This window comes from Magnolia sinica, chromosome 4 (assembly GCF_029962835.1).
Source record: "Magnolia sinica isolate HGM2019 chromosome 4, MsV1, whole genome shotgun sequence".
In the NCBI taxonomy this organism is placed as follows: Eukaryota; Viridiplantae; Streptophyta; class Magnoliopsida; order Magnoliales; family Magnoliaceae; genus Magnolia; species Magnolia sinica.
Genome location: NC_080576.1, coordinates 102,337,372 through 102,362,419, shown reverse-complemented (window position 1 = coordinate 102,362,419; position 25,048 = coordinate 102,337,372). Strand labels below are relative to the sequence as shown.

Sequence of the window (25,048 nt, the reverse complement as noted above, 5' to 3'; positions counted from 1 at the left end):
CACCAGTGGGTCCTGTACAGAACTAATGATGTATGTTTGCCTGTGGTGTGGCCCAAATGAGTTTTGGTTTCAACGGTTAAAATTAAGCAAAGTACCTGATGGACGGAGTGGATCTAATGAAAGTTGCACCCACTTGGCTCTGGGTTTACGGAAGTAACCCGTCCGCGGGTGCCTAGCGCAGCTCTTTTATCATCTGGACAGGCGCGAAGAATCGTCCCTTCCCGACTCCCCATCGACAGAAAAATCCTCCTGAAGGGCTGAGAGAGAGAGAGAGAGAGAGAGAGAGAGATGGATAGGGTTTCCGAAAGAGAGAAATCGAGCAGAAAATCCAGAGACGACACAGATAGAGACTCCCCCAAACGCCACCACCGAGATCGAGATCGAGATCGCGATCATCGCAGCAGCCGCGACGGTAGATCGCGGGACACCGAAGATGATCACCGTAGCAGCCACGACGGTAAATTGCGGGACACCGAAGATAATCGGCACCACCACCATCACAGCAGCCACGAAAAGCACCGACGCGATCGGTCCCCTTCGAAAGAAGATGATGCCTTCAAACACAAGCCTCAGAAACACCGGCACGATCGGTCCCCTTCAAAAGAAGACGATGCCGCCAAGAACAAGCCTCAGAAGCACCGGCACGATGGGTCCCCTTCGAAAGAAGACGATGCCTCCAAATACAAGTCTCAGAAGCACAGAGACTCCGACCAGCATCGGTTGAAAGATCGCCCGCAGGATCTCGTTAAGCGCGACCGGACAAATGGGAGAGAGGGTAGCCGCGATGGGGATCACGAAGAATCCTTGGAGCGGCGGTCTTCATCTTCCTTGCATAAGAGGAAAGATCACGGCGATGAGCGGTCAGATCGCAGTGAAAAGCGAGCTAGGGTTTCGGAGGAGAGGAGAGAGAGGCGGCGGTTCGAGGATAGGGCTGTTGTGGAAGATGAGGGTTCTAGGGATATGAATGGGATTAGTAGGAAAGAGAGGGGAGAGAGGCGGAAATTTGAGGAAAAGGAGGCGGTAGATGCCCAAGAAGAGAAGAAATATGCTGTAAATGAGTCATCCGATATCGTTCGCAGTGCCGTCGCTTCAAATGGGAGCAGTTCTGTTGGTAATGTGAGTTGATTTTTGGACACTAGCTATCTTTCTTTGATTTCTGGTTTTTGGTGTGCTTATATTAGGTCGATTTTGCTTGTATATGCTCTTTTCATAGTGCTCTATGTGATTTTCAGTGGAGACTGTAAATAAGATTTAGGGTGTGTTTGGGAGTGCCCTCAAGTTGCATTTGGTAGAGTATGTCATTTGGGTGACTTGGTTTTTAACTTAGTCTGAGTTTGGAAAATCAAAGTGCTCAGATCGTCATTCCACCCAAATATTCAAGGGTGTGCCATTTGGAAAATGCAGGAATCACATTCTGCATTGGGTGGAATGGACTTCCTCTGCTGAACCAGCCTGAAATGGCAGATTGAGCTCGTTTCTATATTCAAAGGAACAGGAACAATGGTAATTGAGGCAAGTGGGCATTCTGCTCAATGGGAATTTAGTAACATCTAAATTCATCTCTACTGAGCACTTGGGGTTGCGCGGAATTCAGTATACAATTTAGCAGGCTGTCATTTTCCGCTTTTGACATCAATTTGTGGAAAAGAATTCTGCCTTTGATTGGCTTCGTGAGGTAGTTTTAAGACCTGTGAGCATTGGAAACTGTGACAGTAATCCAGATTCGGTTATCTAATCCAGTATGTGCTTTTTTCTTAGGTTGCATTTTCTTTCTCCAATCAAATTGCCTAAGAAAGTGAAAACATCACTGTATCCTTGGCACATAAATAGTGCCTAATGATCTTTCTAACATTATCTAGGTAAGTAGGTTATTGTTCTGCTGTTGCTGACCAGGCTTCGAAAGAGGGGGCGGTAAAAAACTACACTTGTGTCAATGAGGATCAATGCATAACCAGAGCAGTGCCATTGGATGAGTTTTTGACAACACCACATAATGTTAAGCCCATTAGTTGTTTCTCACAGGCATGGGTTGACTAGTTGTCGAGAATGTTAAATAGATGAGTGAGTTAAGTATTAAAGTTTAAACTCTAGCAAAAAAAAAGAGCATGAAGGTCTCTCGCTGGCATTCAATGTGACAAGGATACTTCAATTAGAAAAGGTGACGAGGATACCCAAAGATTAGCTGGTTATACTACCCCCACTATGATCATGGTTCGATTTAATTTGTTTATGGACTTATTTGCTGATGCAAATTGCAGATATGTGGAGGAATCGTTTATTTGAAACCTTGGGACCTTGCTTGCCTATGGTTTTGGTTTCTTTAGTAAACTTCTCTTGTTATCCATAAAAAAGGGGGACCCTGCACATTGAGTTATTTCCACATCCAACTACTGGATTTATCTTTCTTTGGCCCTGTCTGTAGAGAAATCAATCTTGGTTTCAAGGATGCAAATTTATAGAGGTTGTGCACTTCAATCTAGAAACAGCTGACGAAGTTTCTTTAATACTAAGCCATCATCTTTAGAAGTCTCAAACATCAACTATTACGAGGAAATTTACAAATTTTCCTTTGTATTCATTCAGCCATTGTCTTCTCACATTTGTCACTATTCTGCGCCAATGGTTGTACTCTTGAACTTGAAGCATCAACTATAATTCACAAAGCGTGAATCGAAGTGCAACAGGCTCAGGTGTAGGAGCGGGAAGCATCTATTGTACAATGTTTTCACATATAAGTAGGTAGAAGCAGGAGTGTGAGTCTGAAGCATGCTTCAAGGTGGGAGCAGCACCTGTTAGAAGGATCATGCGGCTAAGGCATCAACACCTTTCGCTTGACATAGTTACTTTCTCCTCGCCCAGCGACATTCTTCCACTCTATCTATAATATTCTTCATCATAATTCCTCTTCTTGATTGTATGCTTACTTTATTAGCTCCTACCATCTCTTCATCTTCATCCTTGTGAGTGATTCGATCTTGATTTGTTTGCAGTTGTCCTGCTATGATCATCCATTTCTCTTTTCTTTTTTGATGACCTCCATGTATTACCCTTAGGGCCTGTTTGGTCCGCGGGATTAAATGGTATGGAGTTGCATTAGATGTGATTAACATCATTATTGCACAATGATTGCATGAATGGAAATACCATGGTATTTCGACCATCCAATCTCCATGTTTGGGGATCAGATTCTTCCTGAGACAAAACCACCCTATTAAGCAACACCTTGTTTGGTGGGCCATTTATTTATAATCAACGGAACAGATTCATAGCTGATGTCGGTTACGTGCACACGTATACAACTCAAATGTCAAGTGTAAAGGATGCATATGGATGGACCTCACGGATAAAACACATGCATTAATGTGGGCCCCACAGATGTAGTGGATTTCAAAATCCAATGGAAATCTTGCATGGGATCAAATGCAATTCTATTCCACCTAATCCCATTCCTTCCCATGTCTCCAAATGTCCCATGGAATTTGCACGAAAGCAAATGAAATTCCATCCCACTTAATCGCTCCTAAGCCCACATACCAAACTGGCCCTTATTGTTTTGCTACTCCGGAGAGACTACCTTTCAAGGTGTTTTGTTCTCTGTGATCCTTGCTACATGTGGCGGTTGTTAAATATTGTCTTATCGACATTCATTTCGTCTACATGCATTTTTTCTGTTCTTTTATGCAATTACTTTAGGGCAAGGTATTCTATAATGGTAACGGTGGCCATAACGGCTACCACCGTTACCTTTACGTTACAGGTTGTAGCGGCCATTACAGTCTCTTTGTTTATTGCAAGAACCCCCCCTCCCTTCCCCCCTTCCTTTATTATAAATAATTTATTATTATTAATTTTTTTTTAAAACACTGTATCTGTCCCATAACGCTGAAAAAAATCTGAAAAACTTGTATTTGCGCTGTAACAGACCATTACAGGGCTGTTACGACCTTTACAAGGGGGCGTAATGGGCCGTTAATGGTGGTTACAGGTCATTTTTTCCATAATGGCTATTCCGATCGTTTGGACTCCGTAACGTGTAATGGTTGCCACCGTTACCTTGATGTAACGGCCTTTATGGCACACCATGCTTTAGAGTCCTTGGGCCGCATAACCTAGTGTGGAACTCTTAACTTTTTAATTTACTCAGCATGATTTTAAATAAATGATAGTATCTTGATGACAAAAGCATTGAAGCTTGAGAGGAGATCGAGTTTGAGTCCTAGGAACAAGTTGGCTGGGAACAACTTGTAATTAACATTTATTGAAGAGCCCTGCTAACGTGACTTAAGCAAGTCCGAGTTCAAGCCACCTGTAACACGCACACGGCGTAATGGCACACATTTGTTTAGATTCAAGCCACTCATCTGACAGGGCTGACCATGTGGATGTAACTGCCCAAAAATCATACCAGTATGCTTATCTGCTTGTTCACTCATGTTCTGCTCATTAGGTTGGTCAGCACATTCTGCTTATTAGGTTGGACTTACATTTAATAGAAATGGACAGTTAGAAAGATGACCAGGAATCCACATTCACTGCACAATGTGTCCCACCAGATGAGCGGATTGACCTGATCTTTTCCAAGGGAATATGCATGGTGGGTCTCTCCTGATTACTCAGTTGTATTATCTCACATGTATTCCACATTGGCACATGTAAGCTGTGAATCTCTTGAAATGGGATTAGTCTGTTTGCATTGCACTTTATTGAAAGAAGTACATCAGCGAAGGGCTTGAGATGTTTCAATACAAAGAATGGATTTTAAGACACCTTGCCCTGCAAGTTAGTATCATGTGTGACGAAAAGACATGCTTGCTGTCCTCCTTGTGCCATCACTTGGACATTTGGTGCTTATTTGTTGTTGTCGAGATCTGTTAAAAATCTTTTCGTTATCCATCAACATAGAGAGAATCTCCCAAGAGCAGCCGACATCCATTCTCAGATTGGCTTTCAAGCTAGGTTTAGAGAGGAATATTTTGACCAATGTAGTAGGCATTTTTAATCAATTATTGATGGGTTGAACTAGATGGTTCACTATTATTATTATTATTATTATTATTATTATTATTTTGATGGATAATTTTTATTAGAAACAAACTGAAAAGGGGGAATTAGTTCCCCGTAAAAAATAAAAAAGACAATCTGGGTGCCCCTTTTTGGCTGGAGAGATTGTCTTGTTATTGGCAGTCATTTCCAATGGTAAAAGGAATATTTATACTAGAATACCATCTCTAATTTCTTGTGATTCTGCATTTTCATTCCTTAGGATCAGTGGTGGTTTCATCAGTCAATCTTATCCCCTCATGAATCATTCTTGGAACTTTTGAAACTACCCTTAGCCTTTGACATACTCGAGAAAGTCGCCCAACAATTAGCGTTAGATACACTTAAGACATCACCATTAGCCTTTGACATACTCATGAAAGTCGCCCAACAATCAACATTAGATACACTTAAGACATCACCAGTAGCCTGTGACATACTCGTGAAATTGGGTTCAGGCATGGTTGAAATCAGGTGCGTCCTGGCTGGCTGTGGCATCCGTCCAGGCTGGGTGTGGACCATGTGGTGCGGTCGGGCTAGGTGTGGACTGTATGGTGAATCCGGGTTGGCTCGGGTGCGTTCAGGCTGGCTCGGGCTGAGCTATTTCTAAACCCTAAACGTAAACCCTAATCCTTAAAACCTTAACCCTAAACCTAAACCCTAATCCCTAAACCTAATCCCTAAACCCTAAAACCTAATCCCTAAACCCTAAACCCTAAACTTAAAACTAGGGCCGTTCACGAGTCCAGCTAGCTCGAAAAGCTTGCTTAACTCGCCTCGAGTCAGCTCGGATTGACTCGGCTTGAAAGGCCGACTCGGGTCGAGTCAACCTCATTTTATGAAGCTCAAGTTGAGTTCGACCCGAGTTCGAGCATGGTGCATTTCAACTCGAACTCGACTTGAACTCGACTCGACTCAAAGCTTGAACTCGAGCTTGACTCGGCTCGAATAATAATTTCAAAATATTTAATATTGTATATATTATATTTATATTAAATATATATAATATATATACTTAAAGTTTTTTTTTTTTAAAAAAAAAAAGAAGAAAAGAAACCCTAATAGCATTAGCACCCGACCGGCCCCCCTACCCTTTCCTATCCCACCTTCCTCTCTTCCTTTCTACCTCACCCAAGCCCCAGCCGCTGCTCGCACGGCCCGCCGCACCCAGCAGTCCAGCTCGGCTCCGCCAGTTGCCCAATCTCTCTCATTCTCCCGATCTCTCCGAGGCTCCGAGCGAACCCGCATTCCATCCCAACTCGGCTCGATCTCTCTCTTATTCTCCCAATCTCTCTAAGGTAGGTGTTTAACTTTTTTTTTTTTTTTTTATAAAATTTATTTAACTTGTAGATTTATATGATTGTAGATTAGGGCTGGTTTGGGTTGGGTCGGGTTGGCGGGGCTTAGTTGGGGGGGGGGGGGGGGGCGCTTAACTTATATATACATGGCCACATGGGAAGCTTAATAGCTACATTGGTTGGATTTTAATCATTTTATATACACATGGAAGCTTAGAAGCTGATCTATGTGATTGTGAACAAATATTGGATTGGTTGGATTTTATATACACATGGAAGCTTGGAAGCTATACATTGGTTGGACCTTAACTTATAATCCAACATATTGGACTTTAGACCTTCTGAATAAAACAAGTCCAAATTGATTATGATAAAAGTGGCTCTAGTAGTCTAGCTGCATAATTTTTGGAAGAAAAAGAAAACATTCACTAAATATGCTTTGTTTCTAAATGGTGTGCAACAATGTCTTCAGATGATCCATCCACCGATATTTGGGATTATGTATCCCAAGTGTACTCCCCAAACTTTGGAAGAATGAAAATCCAATGTAAATTGTGTGGGGCCAGATTTGTTAACAAAACAAATCGGCTTAGACTACACTTATCGGGTCAGGGGGGAGATGCAAAACCATGTCCCAAAGCATCAGAGGAGGTACGATTTTCATACCAGGCTCTTGTAAACTCCAACAAGAAGCCTTTTACCCTATCTCCCACACTGAATACAACTAGTCATAAGATTACAATAACAGACCCGTTATAATCAACGAAGATTCTTAAATAGAGAGGGTGAAGAGAATAAGTAGGGAAGAGGAAGAGGAGAATGAAGCTACATTAAGAAGACTGGAAGAAGAACAATTACAATTAGCCTTGAAGTTAAGCAAAGAAGAGGCAGATACACCAAGATATCAACGATGTGCTCCTCGACAACATAACGCAGAAGCAGGACTGAACTCGACAAGCAAGAAGCCATCAAAGTTTATTTCCAACCTCATTCTATAAGAACTTGGGTATTCCGTATAGATCAGCTCATAAAAATAGTTTGAAAAAATTAGCTGAATCTATACAAGAGCATGGTGAAACAGTCTCCACACCTTCTGATTCAGGGGAGGTTAATGATCATATTGGAGAGGATACCACTAGCCCGAGTTTGGATGACGAAAATTATGGATCTGATCTAGAGTAGGATAAGGAGAATATTAAAAATTAACTTTGATGTATTAAGTTTTTTACTTGTAATATTGTAGTTGTACTTATATGGAGTAAATACATTGACTTAACTTTCCTACTGTAATGCTCTAACTTAACTTGTCTACCATAATATGCATTATCTTCTTATTTGTTCTTAAATTTTTTTTTTCTTGTAGACTTGTAGTTGTATGGAAAAACTGTTTCTTATATATTTTGATATTTGTTATTTAAATATTTATGTTTATGATTATTTGTCATCTGATGTTGTTAATTAATATTTAGGCCACATAGTGGTTTAACAATATACCCCTCGTTTAAGAATTTATATTGACCAAGTACAATCATTCCACTGAAAATACTTGTTCTTTATAGATTCTTAAATTGTCCCATTTTGGACAGTTCAATACCATACCATGTACTTAGGTTGTCATCATTCAATTTACATGTAATTGGAATTTCAGTAGTGTTTCCCTATATTTTCTCTGAATATGTGGTTCTTTACTAGTTGGTTTCCACTACATGTGTAATGAATTACATGTGGGTGTGACAACTAATTAGTATTAAATTTTACATATATCTGGAAAATATATGGAGGTGCTGCTGAAATTTCGGCTCGCATGTAAATTGTATGGGGACAGTACATGGTATGCTACCGAATGGGATAGAGACAATTAGCACATCTAGATAGAGACAAGTAAGAATAAGATATTTAGAGACAATTAGTAAACAAAATTTGAAACAATTATGGACAATTTATAGTTATGTATATGTATGTATCCCGGTGGATTTATTTATTAGGGGACTATTTGAGACACTTGTGTCTTGCAGTTTATGGAGGGGCCCGATATTGTTTGTATTATATATTTATATATACGTATAAATGTTGTTGACTGATTCCTTCAACCTATAAAATCCTTGATCTTACCGTACTCTTGTTATCTTTTGATTTTTAGATGACTACTGAAGAAAACCCCAGTACTTCTGGCCTTGGTGCGTCAATCAGTTATCCTTTTTCCGTGGATGAAGAAAAATTAGAGAACAAAGTTGAAACGGCTTCAGGTTCTTTGAAATGGAAAAAAAGATCGGTCATATGGGAATCTTTTGATGAGATCACATAACCAGATGGTTCTGTCAAGATTAGATGCAAGTTTTGTAAGACTCTTTACAGCAAACATTCTGGTTCTTCTACAACTCACTATCAGAGGCATCTAGATAAATATGTGAAGAGACCAAGAACATCGAAGGGTGGAGTCCAGCAACTACTTTCATTTACTATTTCTGAAGATGACGACTCTAAAGTTGCACTCAACTTATGACTCGGATAAACTAAATGAGTGGTTTGCGAGGTTAGTGATAGTCAATGAGAAGCCATTCAGCATGGTAGAAAGCAAGGTTTTCATGGCATTTTGTAAAATTTTAAATCCTAGATGTGAGAAGGCCTCTCGATCTACTGTGAAAAGAGAGTGCATGAAGATGTATCTTGTTGAGAAAGCTATCTTGAAAGCTCTCCCGGAATCCGTATCCAGAATAAGTTTGACATCAGATATGTGGACGGCCTTGAATCAGAGAAAAAGATATATGTCATAAACCGCACACTTTGTTGATGTGGATTGGAAACTACAAAAGAGGATTTTAAACTTCCGCCACATTCCTCCTCATATCGGTGTGGTACTGTCCGATTTCATTTACAACTGTCTTGTTGAGTGGGGCATTGAAAAGAAATTTTCTTCAATTACTCTAGATAATGCCTCGTCCAACGATTCGTTGATTTCTTTCTTATGTACTCAGTTCAAGGCTGCCGGAAATTTATTCTTCGAAGGTAAAATATTCCAAGTTAGATATTGTGCTCACATACTCAACTTGATTGTGCAAGAAGGGCTGAAAGCAATTGATTTAACGATTGCAAACATATGAGATAACGTTAAATATATAAAGGGGTCACATTCAAGACTGAGTACGTGGAATGATATAATCCAACGTTTGAATTTGAAATCTAAACAACAGTTGAAGTTAGATGTCTGCACTCGCTGGAATTATACTTATGAGATGTTGGATACGGCTTTACAACTTAAAGTTGCATTCCCTGAACTTGCGGCACGCGATAAAATGTACGCATACGTGCCAAGTGATGAAGACTAGAAGAAAGCTGAAGATGTTCATCGGTTTCTCAAAGTTTTTTATGACTGCACGAAGATTTTTTAAAGAAATAAGTATCCCATGGCAAATCAATTTCTTCCTGAAATTATTTTTATTATGAATGCGCTAAAAAAATGTGCTGCCGATGGTCCGGAATTTTAAAAGCGATGGCTCTACGAATGCAATTGAAATTTGATTAGTATTGGGCTGAATGCCGCTTGTTAATGGCCATTGCAGTTGTCCTGGATCCATGATACAAGATGGCAATGGTTAGATTTGTTTTCAGATCGCTTTATTTCCGTTCTGAAAGAGTTTCAACAGAGACTGCCATTATTAATGCTGCAATTGAAGAGTTGTTCGCATCATATGTTGATAATTCGGCCGAAACAGCAAGTGCAATAGGTAATTCTCAAATTGCGGATAGTTCTTCTACTGCGGGCGAGCGACTTTGTAACTTTGTCTTTTTTAGAAGAAGAAGAAAACGGAGATGCAGAAAACTGAATTCGAAGTGGACAAGTATCTAAAGGAACCGGTCATAAGGATAAAAGATAATGATTTTGATATTTTGCAATGGCGGAAGTCTCGAGCTTGTGAATACCCTAGACTTTCGTTGATGGCACGAGACATTTTATCAATTCCAATTTCGACCGTGACATCAGAATCAACTTTTAGCACTGGCAATAGGGTAGTTAGCAAATATTGAAGCTCACTCACCTCGAATATAGTTGAAGCACTGATATATACGCAAGATTGGTTGGATCCAGTTTGGGGCGGCAGCACTTTCGATCCTGAAGAGTATAAAGAGGACAATGAAATTGAAAACGTGGGCCCGAATGCTTGAAGGAATGAAAGCTTTAAATATTTTCATGAACGGATTTATAATTTTTGATATATTTTAATTATTTCGAATTGATGTTGATGTTGATTGTTGAGGACAAATTATGTTTTTGTGGTATGATATTGATAGTATATAGGGGTTTATCATTTATGTCTTAGTAATGTGGCATTAGCATATGAGACATTTAATTTGTATTTTTTAGCCAAAATTTTATTAACTTATCATATGATGATATGAACAAGCTCGAGCTCGACTCAAACTCGACTCGACAGCTTCGGCAAACAAGCCAAGCTTTAATGTTGAGCTCGAGGCCGAGCTCGAGCTCGAGTACACCATGGACAAGCCGAGTTGAGCTTGGCCCACCTCGACTCGACTCGGCTCGATGCCCACCTCTAATTTAGGGTTTAGTATAAACTTTTAAGGCATTAAATTGCTAATCTGATTTAGTATCTTTCAATTCATAGATGATTGGTGAGGAAATTCCCAATACCCCTAGCCGTTTGTCAGTCACTTCGCCGATGATCTTGGATGAAGGATTTGGTCTACAAGATGAAGATGTGCCCATTGATATTAGTACTTCATAGTTATAAAGTTCAGTAAAAGCAAAAAAAAGATCGGTAGTGTGGGAATATTTTGAAGAAGTAACCCTAAATAACGACACAATGAAGATACAGTGAAAGTACTGCAAGACTCGATATGCTAAACAAGTAGATGGGTCGACCACAACTCCGAGGAAACACATTTGAAGTGTCATAAAAAAGTGAGAAGTCAGACATCAGGCCAACAAAGACTTTCATTTACCCAATCTTTGGTGGATCCGTCGCAAGGTACCTTGTCCACCTACAAGTATAATAAAGACCGTGCGAATGAGTTAACGGCCAAATTTATTATTGCAAATGAAAAACCATTTCATATGGTAGAGAGTCCATCTTTTGTTGAATTAACCAGATGCCTTAACCCCAGATACAAGGTCTCCCGTACAATAATAAAGAAAGTGTGTATGCAGATGTATGTAAATGAGAAGGTCATATTGAAAGGACAGCTGGCATCGGTTTCCCGAATCAGCCTGACATCAAATTTGTGGACGACATCCAATCAACGAAAGAAGTATTTGTCACTAATTGCCCACTATGTTGATGCCAAATGGAGACTTTGCAAAAGAGTTATAAACTTCCGTTATCTTGCGCCCCCTCGTATTGGTTTATTGATTTCAGACTGCATTTACAGATGCCTTGTGGAATGGGGCATTGAGAAGAAAATCTCCTCGATAACTTTAGACAATGCCTCTGCAAACGATAGCGTGATAACAAATTTGCGGAACCAGTTTAAGGCCACTGGTGACTTGTATTTCGGTAGAAAAATATTTCACGTTAGGTGTTGTGCCCACATCCTAAACTTGATTGTACAAGATGGACTTAAAACAATCGAGCCAATGATCGATAACATCAGAGAGAGTGTGAAGTACATATGGGGGTCACCTTTACAATTAAATACATGAAATGAGATCGTGAAACGGTTGCTTTGTCATCTCAAAGAACGCTGAAGGTAGATGTCATGACACATTGGAATACAACTTACGAAATGTTGGATTCAGCGATAGTTTTTAGAGATGCATTCTCTCACTATGCGGAGCATGATAGTGCGTATCAGTGGTTACCTTCTGATGATGATTGGATAAGAGCTGAAGCAATTCACAAGTTCCTTTCAGTTTTTATAACATAATGAAGATCTTTTCAAGAAGCAAGTATCCGACAACAAATATATTTCTACTAGAACTTTGGAGAGTAAAATATGTTTTGTACAAAAGTTGTAGTGGGCTAGACTTTCTACAATTAATGACTATGAGTATGCAGTTAAAGTTTGATAAGTATTGGTCTGAGTGCAGTTTGGTAATGGCTGTTGCATTCGTTCTTGATCCTCGATACAAGATATTCATAGTTATGTTCATTTAAAAAAAGTTATATGGTGAGAAGAGTGCCACTGAGGTCGATAAGATTCGTGATGCAATTGAAGATTTGTATAATTTCTATGTAGAAACTATGGGGGTCACAAAAGACAATACCGCAGGTCAGACTCCTCAAGTGGGTTCTAGTTCTAGTGTTGTTGCACAAAAAAACACGATCGACGATTTCGTGTTTTTCGTGGCACAAATAGAGACTCAAATGCAGACACCCAAATAGAACTTGACCACCATCTCAAGGAGCTACTTGTAAAGTACAAGGGCGAAGAATTTGATGTTTTAGACCGGTGGAAGTCGAAAGCTCGTGAATCATAGTATCCCATGCTCTCGTTAATGGCACAAGACATATTATTAATTCCAATTTCAATCGTGGCTTCAGAATCTGCTTTTAGTACAGGGAATAGGGTCGTGAACACGTATCAAAGCTCACTTATATCGGAATCAGTTGAAGTGCTCATTTGTACATAGGATTGACTGCGTCCAATCTGGGGAGAAGGGAACTCTGTTGATGAGGAGTTCGAGGAAGAAGAGAGTGAGAAGCAAGATGAGACAGTCCTCGCAACAATTGCATGAAGTAGGATGAGACACTGCCTTCTATTTCTCTTGCATTTGCTTACGACAGTTTGATAGTTATTATTTGTGGACTTGAATTGTAACATTTGATGGATGGATGAATATTTTCTATGCCTATCACTTATCAGCTTATGTATTTTAATGTTTCTTTTTTTATATTTTTCATCTTTTCGTTTATGCTTTTAAATGACTTAATGTTGCTTAAATCTTATATGGTTGGCTGGTTGCGTTTATTTATCCTCATTTCTTAATTATTTATTTTGCCTCCGCTAATCTTTTAAAGTACACACTTATAGATATGTCATCGGAAGATGATCCATCGATAGATATTTGGGATTATGGAGCCCAAGTCTACTCCCTGAACGAAAAGATAAAGTTGCAATGCGAGTTGCGTGGAAAACAATTTGTAAACAAAACAAATCATTTAAAATTACATTTGGCTTGTCGGGGAGGAGACGTTGTCCCATGTAGCAAAGCTCCTCCAGAAGTTCGGGATTTATTTCGAGCTATTCTTGACTCAAATACAAAAGCTTTCACCACCCATTCTCCCACAACCAATACAATCAGCCACAAAAGTTATAGAAGTAGATCTATTATAATTGAAAAAGGGTCAAGTAGAGGAATTATTACCCCCACAGTTAGTAGAGAAGAAGAAGACATACTATTAAGGAAACAAGAAGAACAAGATTATAAAGAGGCCGTAAAACAAAGCTTGAAATTAGCGTCTAGGACTAGACAACATCAACCCCCTCTGAGACAACATGATATTGTCAAATGCGATCGCATATGTGTATATGCGATCACATATGCGCATACTGTGGATCGAATCGCATATGCCATGATGACATATGCGATCCTGGCAAGTATGCCATGGCATACTTTTATATGCGACCAATACGCGAGCATGCGATCGCATATTTCCCAATAGCCAGAGTGGAAGCAATTTTTATTTATTTTCAATTTGGAGAACTTTTGCCTATAAATAGGCACTCATATCCCCTCCATTTTCACTATTCTTTACTCCAAAGCTCTAAATCTCTTACTCTCTCTCTTACCCCTCTTTCTCTCTTACTCTAATCTCTCTACAATTATTTCAAGTACGTTTATTTTTTGTATTTTATAAGTTGTGCTTACTTTTTGTAAATTAAGTTGTAAGTTATAACTTGTAAGTTGTTTCAAGTTATCCATTTATCAGTAAAATTTCTTTGTTTGAAGCTTTTAATAATTAAATCTCTTTTAATGTAGCTTATTGATTGTTTTGTTAAAATGTATATAATATAATATAAGTAATTAAATATATAACTTAATAAAACACTAAAACTATAATGAAATAAGTAAAATACAATCCAATCATGTGTACTAATTAGGCAAGTTTTTCATATTTTTTAAAGAATTTTTTCAATTTTTTCCTTTTTTAAAGTTTTTATTATTTTAAAAAAAATGCCATGGCATACACGATTGTGCAATCGCATATGCGAACAGCACATGCTGATCGCATGCTGCATATGTGATTTGACAACATTGATAATGCCGAACCAAGCACGAGTATGGGACATACGTCAAGCGATAAATCATCAAAGTTTCTTAAAAGTCTCGCAGCATTCTATAGGCGGTTGGGAATCCCGTACAAATTGGATCATAAAAAGAGGCTGAAAAGACTTGTTGAATCTATGAATGAGGACAATGGAAATGCATTTCCACCATCCGATTCAGAAGAGGTAAACAACCATCTTTTAGACACCTCCAGCTCGGACTCTGCCCAGAGTTCTCCCGCGGTTTAGGTTGTAAAAAGAGAACCAAAGGATGGTTTTGGCGACAAAGGTGGAGGGAGGGGGTTACTATTATGGACAAGGTTACTTGGGTTACACGTCATAAAGGCATTCATCATATAGATGATATTGAATGAATGAATGGTTTATTGGTTTGAATGTGGAATTCCATCTGAGATTTTGATCATACTTTTGATTTTTGACAATATTTATTTACTTTGTTCTTTTTTTTTTCCTTCTAAAATTACTTTTGAGTCTTCGACAATATTTTATTCTAAACGACTCAACTCAAGTAGGAAAAAAAAAAGACATAAAAAAGCTCAACATGATCCAACTCGGTGTTGACTCAACCCGACTCGGTCATTATGACTGGGTTCGGGCTCGGTCCAGATTAGTCTAGGCCAAACTCGAACTCGGATCGGGTCAGGCATGCTGGACTCAGTAACGAGTCGGGTTGAGTTCGGATCAGGTATATTTCAAAACCGGATTGGGTCGGGTCAGCCCTAACTTGGTCCGACTCGACTCGATGCCCAGCTCTACCCGTAGCGTGTAACGGTCGCCACCATTACCATTATGTAACAGCCGTTACAACACACCATGAACTATTGATATTATGGGCTCCACTAAGTACCATCTATGAAAAAAGGAACCTCCCCCATCGGATGGGCTAAAATTTAGACCATTGAATTTGTTGGACCAAGTTGGGCCTAGGATATAATTTTTTTAACACCATGGAATAACTATTAGATGGTTGAAATAGTGCTGTAGGAAAAGCTTATTCTGCGACATTGGAGAGGAATCGGCTGCAGAAAAAAGTAAGTTGAAGCACAGTGCACCTTTTCTATGGTGCTAACACTCACCTGTGGAACATGTGGCAGAATTGCATATCCCATTTGGTTCATCGGAACCACCAGTCCTATTTTGGATGGTGTTACTCTATGGATAACAGGTTGGTTTTCCTCAAGAGTTCACATCAATGGGAAGGTTTGGCACCTCGATGTCGGCTCTTCGCTTCCCAGGGCTTTAGTATGTTCCAAGGGTTGGGCTATTATCTAAAGAGCCTAACCATCCAGTTGGCCCGTCTAAGATATGAAGATCGTTATTGATCATCGTTCTAGATCAGTTGTCTAACTGACCTATCTAAGATTCCATCTGGTGGAATAATCCTAGCCTTTGGAATAATCCTAGCCTTTGATCCTAGCCTTTAATTTCAACTTTATGCTGGGTTGTTGGTGAGGAATGCTAATCTTACATGCGCTTTTAAGATATAAAAACATACATGCCCTTGTGATGGGGTCCATGACTAACATGGATCACCAATAGGTTTATCCTGCCAACCACCCCGGCACCGCCCCTACTTGGAACTGATGAGGAAAAAAAAGCTGTCCTGAGGAAGTCACGAAACAAAATAAATAAGTGGATAAAAAAATATCTTTACTTATCCCACATACGCAAGGCTTAATCCTCATGGGAGATGTATGCCTTGAGGAGGAGGCATAAGACTAAGCTTGGTACTTAAGCCTCAAGGTATGCCTTGATGCCATTTTCCCTAGGAGAGGCATGTGCTTTGTTCCAAGGAGAGTCACCCGCCATTAAAAACATGGCATCATCTTTTGGGCTAGAGTTCTCTTAGAGTTTAGTTGTATTGACATTGAGATTTATCCAGGGAGTGGAATATGTTTGAGGCTTAGTTGTATTAAGAGTTGTTTTTAAAGTTGGATGATACATTCCATTTGATGGTCAAGTTTGGGGCCAACTCTGAAATACTGATTACGTGGAAAGGAAAATTTTCAATCCAAACTAATTATGGAAAGAATTCATTTATATCTAACATCTTTTATGTTATGGGATTCAGCACTGTTATCATTTAAGCCTTATCCCAATTAATTAGGGTTAGCTACATGAATCCTATTCCACCAATCCACTCTATCAAGGGCCATCTTTTATGTTCTGGGATTGAAAAATGATTATTTAAGTCTGGGGTAGCTCCAATAGAGAATATGAGATAAATATTAAGAATGGGTTTTGTTGAACTGAAGATGGTCAAAAGCGCCTCATTGCAAATGTAAAAATAATACAAAAATTGAATGTTCCCTTTATACATTTGCGATGAGATTTTGGTATGTTTCACTAGCATTGTTAGAGATGAGCATTGATTATGGCACTTGGATATGGTTACTTGAGCTTTAACACTTTAAAGCTTCTGTACAAAAAAGTTTTGCTGTTCATAAATTGTACTGAAAGCAGCATAGGGAACTGTTTTCTAAAGGAAAGTCTAAAAAAACCAAAGAATTTGTTAGATCTAGTGCATCTGATATTTGTGGGCCGATTGAACCTCGTTCTAATGAGACAAAAGGTTCTAATGAGACAAAAGGTATTTCTTCCCTTTTATTGATGATTTTAGCTGCAAGACATGGATTTATTTTTTAAAAGAAAATTCTGAAGCATTTTAAGTATTTAAAAAAGTATAAGGTCCTCGTTGTAAAGCAGAGTGGGAAACAAAGAAAAATATTTGTCAGAAGAATGGAAAAAGGCATCAATTAATGTCCTGGTATATGCTGTGGCAAAATGGGGTCGCAGATAGGAAGAATCATATGGTTATGAATATGGGTAGAAGCATGTTGAGAGTAAAGGCATTGCCTAAGGCTTTCTGGACAAAAATAATAAATTGGGGTGTGCATCTTTATAATTTTTTGTCCCACAACAGTTTCATTAATATGATACCAAAGGAAGCTTGAAGTGAAAACAAGCCAAGTTTACATCATTTGAGAATTTTGGGTTGTGTCACTTACTCTCACGTTACTAATGAGAGAATGAAGAAACTGAATAGCAGAAGTTAAAAGTGTAGTTTCATTGGCCATAGTGAAAATAAAAAGGTGTACTAACTCTATAATCCAATACATAAGGAAATAGTTCTAAGCAAGGATAGCATCCTTGATGAAGAAAAAACCTTTAAATGGGCTATGAATGCATGGAATCTTGTGCCAATCTATATTAGTGGAGCTTGATCAGTAACCTCCCCATTACTGGTGGTTGTTCAGAAATGAGTAGGCAATGCAAGGTTTGATTTCACCTTTAAAAATAAAAATAAAAATTTGAACATTGACAATATCATTGATGAAAGGCCACAGCCACTAATTTCAAATATACAACAAATGATCACAGGACCCGCCAACAGGCCGGGAAATGGTCCAAGAGATTTAACCCCCTCACCCATTCCATAACATGAAGTTTAGCCCTTCTAAAGGCATCTTTAGCGTCCCTCTTTCTATTCCTAAAACATTGATCGTTTCTTTCTAGCCATAAAGTCCAGATACAAAAAAAGTCTTGAGTCTAGATACCCGTAACATGCTTAGCCACCAAATTCTTCTCCCTGTTTTCCCCATACCCCCATACCTATCAAGCATAGCAGCGCCCATAGCACTCCAAAAAGTGACCCCACACTTCTCTAGCGAAAGAACAATGGATAAAAAGATGGTCCACCATTTCCGCATCTTGATAGCAAAGCAAACAAACATTGTTCGTGGGGAAGAGATAATGATGCTCTTCCATAGCTAATGGGTCTTGAGGTCTCGATGTGCATGGCCTTCTTCTCCTCTTTTAAAAGGATTCTTGTTCTTGCCATGTATGATCCATAGATAAAGAGTGGGGGAGGGAGACTGCTCATTTTTCTGCCATGTGCTCTCATGAAACATGATACGACTACCAACTCCTTTACAAGTCTTGGTCGTTTCACTTCACAGCGTTGCATTTATGATATTAGCCTCTGCATCTATCTCTTGATGCCAACAAGCATCAGAATATCACTTTTTCAAGTAAGCACGATCTTCTAGTTTCTAGTGCCATGATGTGGGGCCATTGGCCATTTTGAAACTATAGGCATGCTATTTTCTCCTTAGCCTACTACATTTTTTCTTGATGCATATGCACCAGGATAGGATATGTAAGATCTTGATTTGTACAAAGGTGTCAAGGCCTTTTACTGACTCTTGTAGTTCTCCTTACAGGGTGCTGCTCTGGGACCGCTCAATGTGGCACTGCCTGAAACATCTTCTGCTTCCAATGACCCCCTTCCCACAAAGGTATCTTCAATTTCTACCACCAATGAAAATAAGGGAGTTAGTGTTACCAGATCTCATGAGGTTCATGGAAACTCCAGTACAGATGGGACAACAACTTCAGCTGCTGGCAAAGGCGGAAATCTGTCTCTTGATGCTTTAGCGAAAGCTAAGAGAGTGTTACAAATGCAGAAGGAACTGAAAGAAAAATTGAATAAAGCTCCACAGGTAATTTCTTCAATGGAATTCCTTTATCTAATTTAGGTGCCTGTTTGTCAAACTCTGCATGATTAATCTTGGAGGTATCATTGTACATTGCTTGATTGAGAGAAATAGCACCTTTTGTACTTTTGGTGACCTGATCTGGTGGGACCTATCAAGGATTGGTCGTGTACCAATCTCCCCGTCAGGTGATACCATGATTAGTAGCTATCCGTTGAAAATGGGCACTTGCTACTGGTGCCCCACATTTAGCAGGAGCTGATTCAGATGGAGTGGATATTGGATGGGGGTGATTTGGGTATTTCCAAACCACAATGAGGCCTATGTGAACAAAATGAATCACCAGGTGGGATCCTCACATGTACTTTGGATCATTGGATGGAGATTTGGGGAATATCTGAACCACTATGAGGATTACCATGTGACCAACATGAATCGCCAGGTGGGTCCCCCAGGACGTATAGTTTGTTACTCCAGTCAAAGGCTCGACCAAGCGTTGTAGATTTCGTCTTTATGTTTCTGTAAATGACTATAGATGGTTGTGCAGGTAGGACTAAACAAGGAGGGACTCAAAGTTCCTTCAAACTCTCCAGCACCTGCTATGGTTGCTTCTGCAGCCCCCATTCCAGCAGTACCGAGCACATCAGCCTTGCCAATTGCGGCTGCAGCATCAGCGAATCCACCTGCAGGTGGTATGGCAGCTCTTGCTGGGATTACATCCATACCAAATATAGAAGCTGTAAAACGAGCACAGGAACTAGCTTCCAAGATGGGATTTCACCAGGACCCGGAGTTTGCTCCTCTCATAAATATGTTTCCTGGACAGATGTCGACAGACGTGGTCGTGCAGCAGAAACCAGCCAAGACGCCTGTTCTGCGTCTAGATGCACTCGGTAGAGAAATAGATGAGCATGGAAATGTAATCAATATGCCTAAGCTGACTAATCTCAGTACCTTAAAGGTTTGCTCATTCCAATGCCTCTCTATTCTTCTCATTTGTTTCCTGTGGTCGTTACTGAAGGAGGTTCAAACAGACTTGCATGTGTGGAATGGAAGTGCTCATGGCACATGGTCCACTCATTATGTGGGCCACACATGTGCATTAAATATGGACCATTGGCCCTTTCTTTCTAAGCGTCCATATTTCTCGCACTCATGGTGGTTCATGTGGTGAGTACACTAGCCTATTTCTTTTGCACCTGAGCATGTTTACATTGTGCCTTAAATATGAATGATCCACATATCACACATTGGCATGTGTGCCTTGAAGGATCCCTTCCCACCTGACCCATACATGCCCCATCAGCACTGCTCTTACTGAAGTTGGCTTCTTCTTTTTTTTTTTTTTTCCTTTTCTTTTCTTTTCTTTTTTTAATTGAAAATACCAGGTCAACATCAACAAACAGAAAAAAGAAGCATTCCAAATACTCAGGCCCGAATTGGATGCTGATACAGAATCAAATCCTCATTTCGATGAGAGAATGGGTGTAAATAAAACGAAGATTCTGAGGGCCAAGAGGATGACATTTCAGTTTGTGGAAGAAGGCAAGTGGTCGAAACAGGCAGAAATAATCCGATTCAAGGTATTCTGACCTTTGGGTACATGCCCATGCATAAATTTGTTCCATGTTTCTCCTGCATAATACTTGTAACTTACTTTCTGCAGAGCCAATTTGGGGAAGCACAAGCAAAAGAGCTCAAGACAAAGCAAGCGCAGCTTGCCAAAGCAAAGGCAGATCTTGATATCAACCCAAATCTGATTGAGGTCTCGGAAAGAGTTATTACCAAAGAAAAACCCAAGGACCCAATCCCCGATGTTGAGTGGTGGTAAGTGATTAGGGTGTTTCCATGACATAATTATAGCCAATCTACTGGGGAGACGTACTATTCTTGCCCTCAACTAGTGGTTTTTTAGTGGGGCCAGCATTCCTCACAGCTGGGGTCCCACCTTTGAGTGATCCAAACCGTCTATTTTGTGGCTCCACTTGATACGTGATTTTTTGACACACCCCCTTGGCCTGCAAATGGATGGATGGTTAATGAAACATTATAGCCAATGGTTTTTGTATGCAACAAGTGAAAACTCCACCAATGGATGGTTTGGGACTATTTGGTTGGAGGATGCTTTTCGTCTATCACCTGTCTGTGATGAAACTCATCAGATGAACAGGCTGTAAGAAATGATGGGCGGAACAAAGCTGCCATTGGTTTTGTCCAGTGTTTTAAATAGCAATCATAGCGTTGCGTTCACATACACTACGTAGCTTAGTGTAGCCGCAGCACCTCGTTGTGTAGCTAAATCAGTGTTTCAAATAGCGCCTGTAGCGTAGCGGTAGCGTACGCTACGTAGCGTAGCGTGGCCGTAGCGCTACGTAACGTCCCAAATAGCGTAAATCCCTTGTAGTGTACGCTACAGGGGTCGTAGCGTACGCTATATTACGTAGCGCGTAACGTACGCTATATTACGTAGCGTTAGCTACAATGCATTTTTTTACTATTTTATTTTTTTAAATTATTTTTCTCACGTTTTCTTTGTTTCTAATGTTGAGGGATGTGACACTTGTATTATACTTGATACTTTTAACCTATGGGATTTTTATTTCTTTTCATAATTGTGACTTGTGGTTTCAATTAGACATTATTAATTAAAGTGGTTTGCTTAGAAAGTTGTTGATGTGATAATTATTTGATTTGGCTTATATATGTGGATTGGCTTTTGATAAACGATAACTAATAGCTTTTTTGAACATGCTTATAAATGATAAAATGAATCATCGTTTAGGCATTTTTATATTTTTTTCACTATTTATTATATTTGTCCTATTTTTAAATTAAAAAGTATCGTGTAGCTTACGCTACACGCTATAGAGGGCTGATCGCTACGCATCACGCTACGCTATTTAAAACACTGAGCTAAATATGCTACAAGGGTGGTAGCGTACGCTACAATGTTTTTTTTTTTTTTTTTTGAAGTTTTGTTTGCTACATTTTTTTTAAAAAGTTTTGTTTGTCAAAAATCGTGTAAAACTCACATTATAAAAAAGCTTAAAATATAAAGTTAAAACCAAACATTTCTTTTTTTACTTTCCTTAAAATGGTGGTGATCCTTTGTTAAAGTTGGTGTGAAACTCATGCTAAAAACCCTTTAAAGCTAAACTCAAAAGAAAAAAAGGGTTTTCGAAAACCCCTCTTTGTATAGATGACATCTATATATGGAATTTTTATTTCTTTTCATATTTGTGAGTTGTGACTTGTGGTTTTCAATTAGACATTATTAATTGAAGTGGTTTGCTTAGAAAGTTGTTGATTTGATAATTATTTGATTTGGTTTGTGACTTTACATATGTGGATTGACTTTTGATAAACGATAATTAATAACTTGTTTGACATGCTTATACTTGAAAAAATGAATAATCTTTTAGGCATTTTTATATTTTTTGCTTTTTTCTTACTAATCATATCTTTAAGTTAAAAAATAGATGTATTTCGTAGCATACGCAACATGCTACGCTATTTACGCTACACCCTACAGAGGGCTGAACGCTATGCAACACGCTACCGCTATTTAAAACACTGGTTTTGTCTAAGCATTGTATAATACATCTTTGACATGCCATCTATAGATGATTTCATAATGTTTTCATTTGCACTTGAAATCAGGGATGTGCCACTTTTAGTTTCTGGTAACTACAGTGATGTGACTGATGATAACATCGCCGACGACAAGCTGAAGATGGATAAAATTACAATTTACATAGAACATCCTCTTCCAATTGAGCCCCCGGCTGAACCTGTGCCACCCTCGCCACAACCTCTGAAGCTAACGAAAAAGGAACAGAAGAAATTACGGACTCAGCGTCGCCTTTCCAAGGAAAAGGGGAGGCAGGATATGATACGGCAAGGTCTAATAGAGCCTCCAAAGCCCAAGGTCAAGATGAGCAATCTTATGAAAGTGCTTGGCTCTGAAGCTACTCAAGACCCAACAAGACTTGAAATGGAAATCCGCAGCGCTGCTGCTGAGCGCGAACAAGCCCACGTCGACAGAAACATTGCTCGCAAGCTCACCCCGGCAGAGCGCCGGGAGAAGAAAGAAAGGAAGCTCTTTGACGATCCGAGCACATTGGAGACCATCGTTTCTGTCTACAGGATCAATGACCTCTCGCACCCACAAACACGCTTCAAGGTCGACGTGAATGCCCAAGAGAACCGACTGACAGGTGTCGCGGTGATGTCGGACAGCATCACTGTTGTGGTTGTAGAAGGGGGGAGCAAGCCCATTAAAAGGTACTGGAAGCTGATGCTCAGGCGGATCAACTGGGCCGCTGCCGTGGCAGATGAGGAAGAGGGAGCTGAAAATGACGAAGATGCACCCGTGAACAAATGCGCGCTAGTGTGGCAGGGCAGTGTTGCGAAACCAAGTTTCAATAGGTTCCTCATCCACCAGTGCAGGACTGAAGCTGCTGCACATAAGGTGTTCTCTGATGCTGGGGTTGGACACTATTGGGATCTGGCTGTCAACTTCTCTGATGATCAAATATAGGAGAACGGTGGCGATTAGGATATTCCAATTGGACCTTAGCAAGTGTTGCACGCATTGGAAGTGCGTATTTTGTTGGTTGATAAGCGCAACAAGCTAAGCGTCTGTCCTTCGATCGACGCTAAAGTTCAGATGCTTCTGTTGTTGCTTTTGAGCGGCATCCATTGGTGGAGAAGAAGAAATTTGAGATAATAGTGGTACAGTGTGCAGGTCGCGATTTGCTTAGTCACATCGACTTGCTGACGGTAACTCACTTTCCAATTTTTCGTGGCTTTCTGTGTTTACGTTTCAACATTTTAGAAAGATATGCATATGAAGGGTATTTGAATTTGGTGTCGCAATGTTAACAATCGGCTGATATTGAAACTAGGGTTTCAAAGGTCCAAAGAGTGGAGGTTGAATGACTGCTCTGTACTTCTAGAAATAATTCTCATGCATTGCTAATCAAAGCAATTTGCCTAGCCTATAGTGCCCTAGTATTTTAGTAGGAGTCTACAGCCTGAAAATGGAAAGAAGATGACCAACTAGCTTTAGGGAGCTGTGATCCCATACAAATCTCTTACATTATTACAGCTCCAGTTCCTGTGGGCCCCCAAGTGGTCCCACTTATAATCACATTAGACCATTAGGTTGGAGTGGTCAACTACAGATTGCAGGTGGGCTCAATATCATCCCTGTTGGATGACCACATGCATTCAAATATGGGGACCCAACACAATTGACGGTGAGGCCAATGCTAATCTCTTTCATTTTGGTTATGATTTTATCCAATCCTGAGTACTTTCTGTTTCATGCAATTCTTTGGGTCTGCACATCCACGGTGGAAATTGTTCTATCCAATGGCCCACTATGATCATTTGTGCTCCCCACTATGCAGTAGGGTAAATATTAATTCCTACTGGATTGTAGCTGTGTATGGAATGCTGTACTCTTTTATTTATTTATTTATTTATTTAAATGGTTGAATTATCATGCCCCCATTCACTAGAACAATCCCTTGGGGGAACGCCTGAGTTGTCTGTGAAATCTATGGATGCCTTTTAGGCATGAATGTGTTGAGTGTCTTATCTGTCCTCAATTGTCATCTTATACTTTCTCTTCTCCTACATATTTAGGGCTTTTAATTATATGTTATTGTCAAGAGTCTCTGTTGTTGTTATTTTCTCTGCCTGCGTTCAGAAGCTAGGTGGGACCCACCGTGATGCTTGTGAGAAATCTACCCCATCGAGGCAGATCCAAAACAAGTGGGCTAGGAAATGCCTATTGTTGAAACCTCCCTGGGGTCCATTGTGATGTTTATATGCCGTCCAAACCCCTCATTAGGTCATTCCTACTTGGATGAACTGAAAACACAAATATTAGCATGATCCAAAACTTGTGTGGCCCCATGAATGTTTCAACAGTGGACGTCCAATAGTCATTGTTTCCTG

The 25,048-nt window shown here is 39.7% G+C and overlaps 1 protein-coding gene and 1 long non-coding RNA gene across 6 annotated transcripts; one reads left to right on the top strand and one right to left on the bottom strand.

Annotated features, from left to right (window-relative positions):
* The first annotated feature begins 209 nt into the window (after positions 1–209).
* LOC131243558 (protein RDM16) lies at positions 210–24,005 on the top strand. 5 transcript variants are annotated; one of them, XM_058243003.1, is made up of 7 exons: positions 915–1,116; positions 18,809–18,883; positions 18,961–19,087; positions 19,629–20,042; positions 20,470–20,664; positions 20,748–20,908; positions 22,742–24,005. In XM_058243003.1, exons 1-7 carry the CDS (start codon positions 1,055–1,057, stop codon positions 23,619–23,621), a joined length of 1,914 nt encoding a protein of 637 aa, XP_058098986.1. In that variant the 5' UTR covers positions 915–1,054; the 3' UTR covers positions 23,622–24,005. The 5 variants fall into 5 exon arrangements, with proteins under 5 accessions (XP_058098984.1, XP_058098986.1, XP_058098985.1 ...); XM_058243004.1 differs by lacking the exon at positions 915–1,116 and adding an exon at positions 13,014–13,033; XM_058243001.1 differs by having other exon boundaries at positions 210–1,116; positions 18,809–19,087.
* Positions 13,978–14,476, bottom strand: LOC131243560 (uncharacterized). The gene is made up of 2 exons (XR_009170122.1): positions 14,105–14,476; positions 13,978–14,070 (listed from the first exon to the last, which is right to left on the bottom strand). It is a non-coding gene; the product is annotated as an uncharacterized LOC131243560 (long non-coding RNA).
* Positions 24,006–25,048: the final 1,043 nt, after the last annotated feature.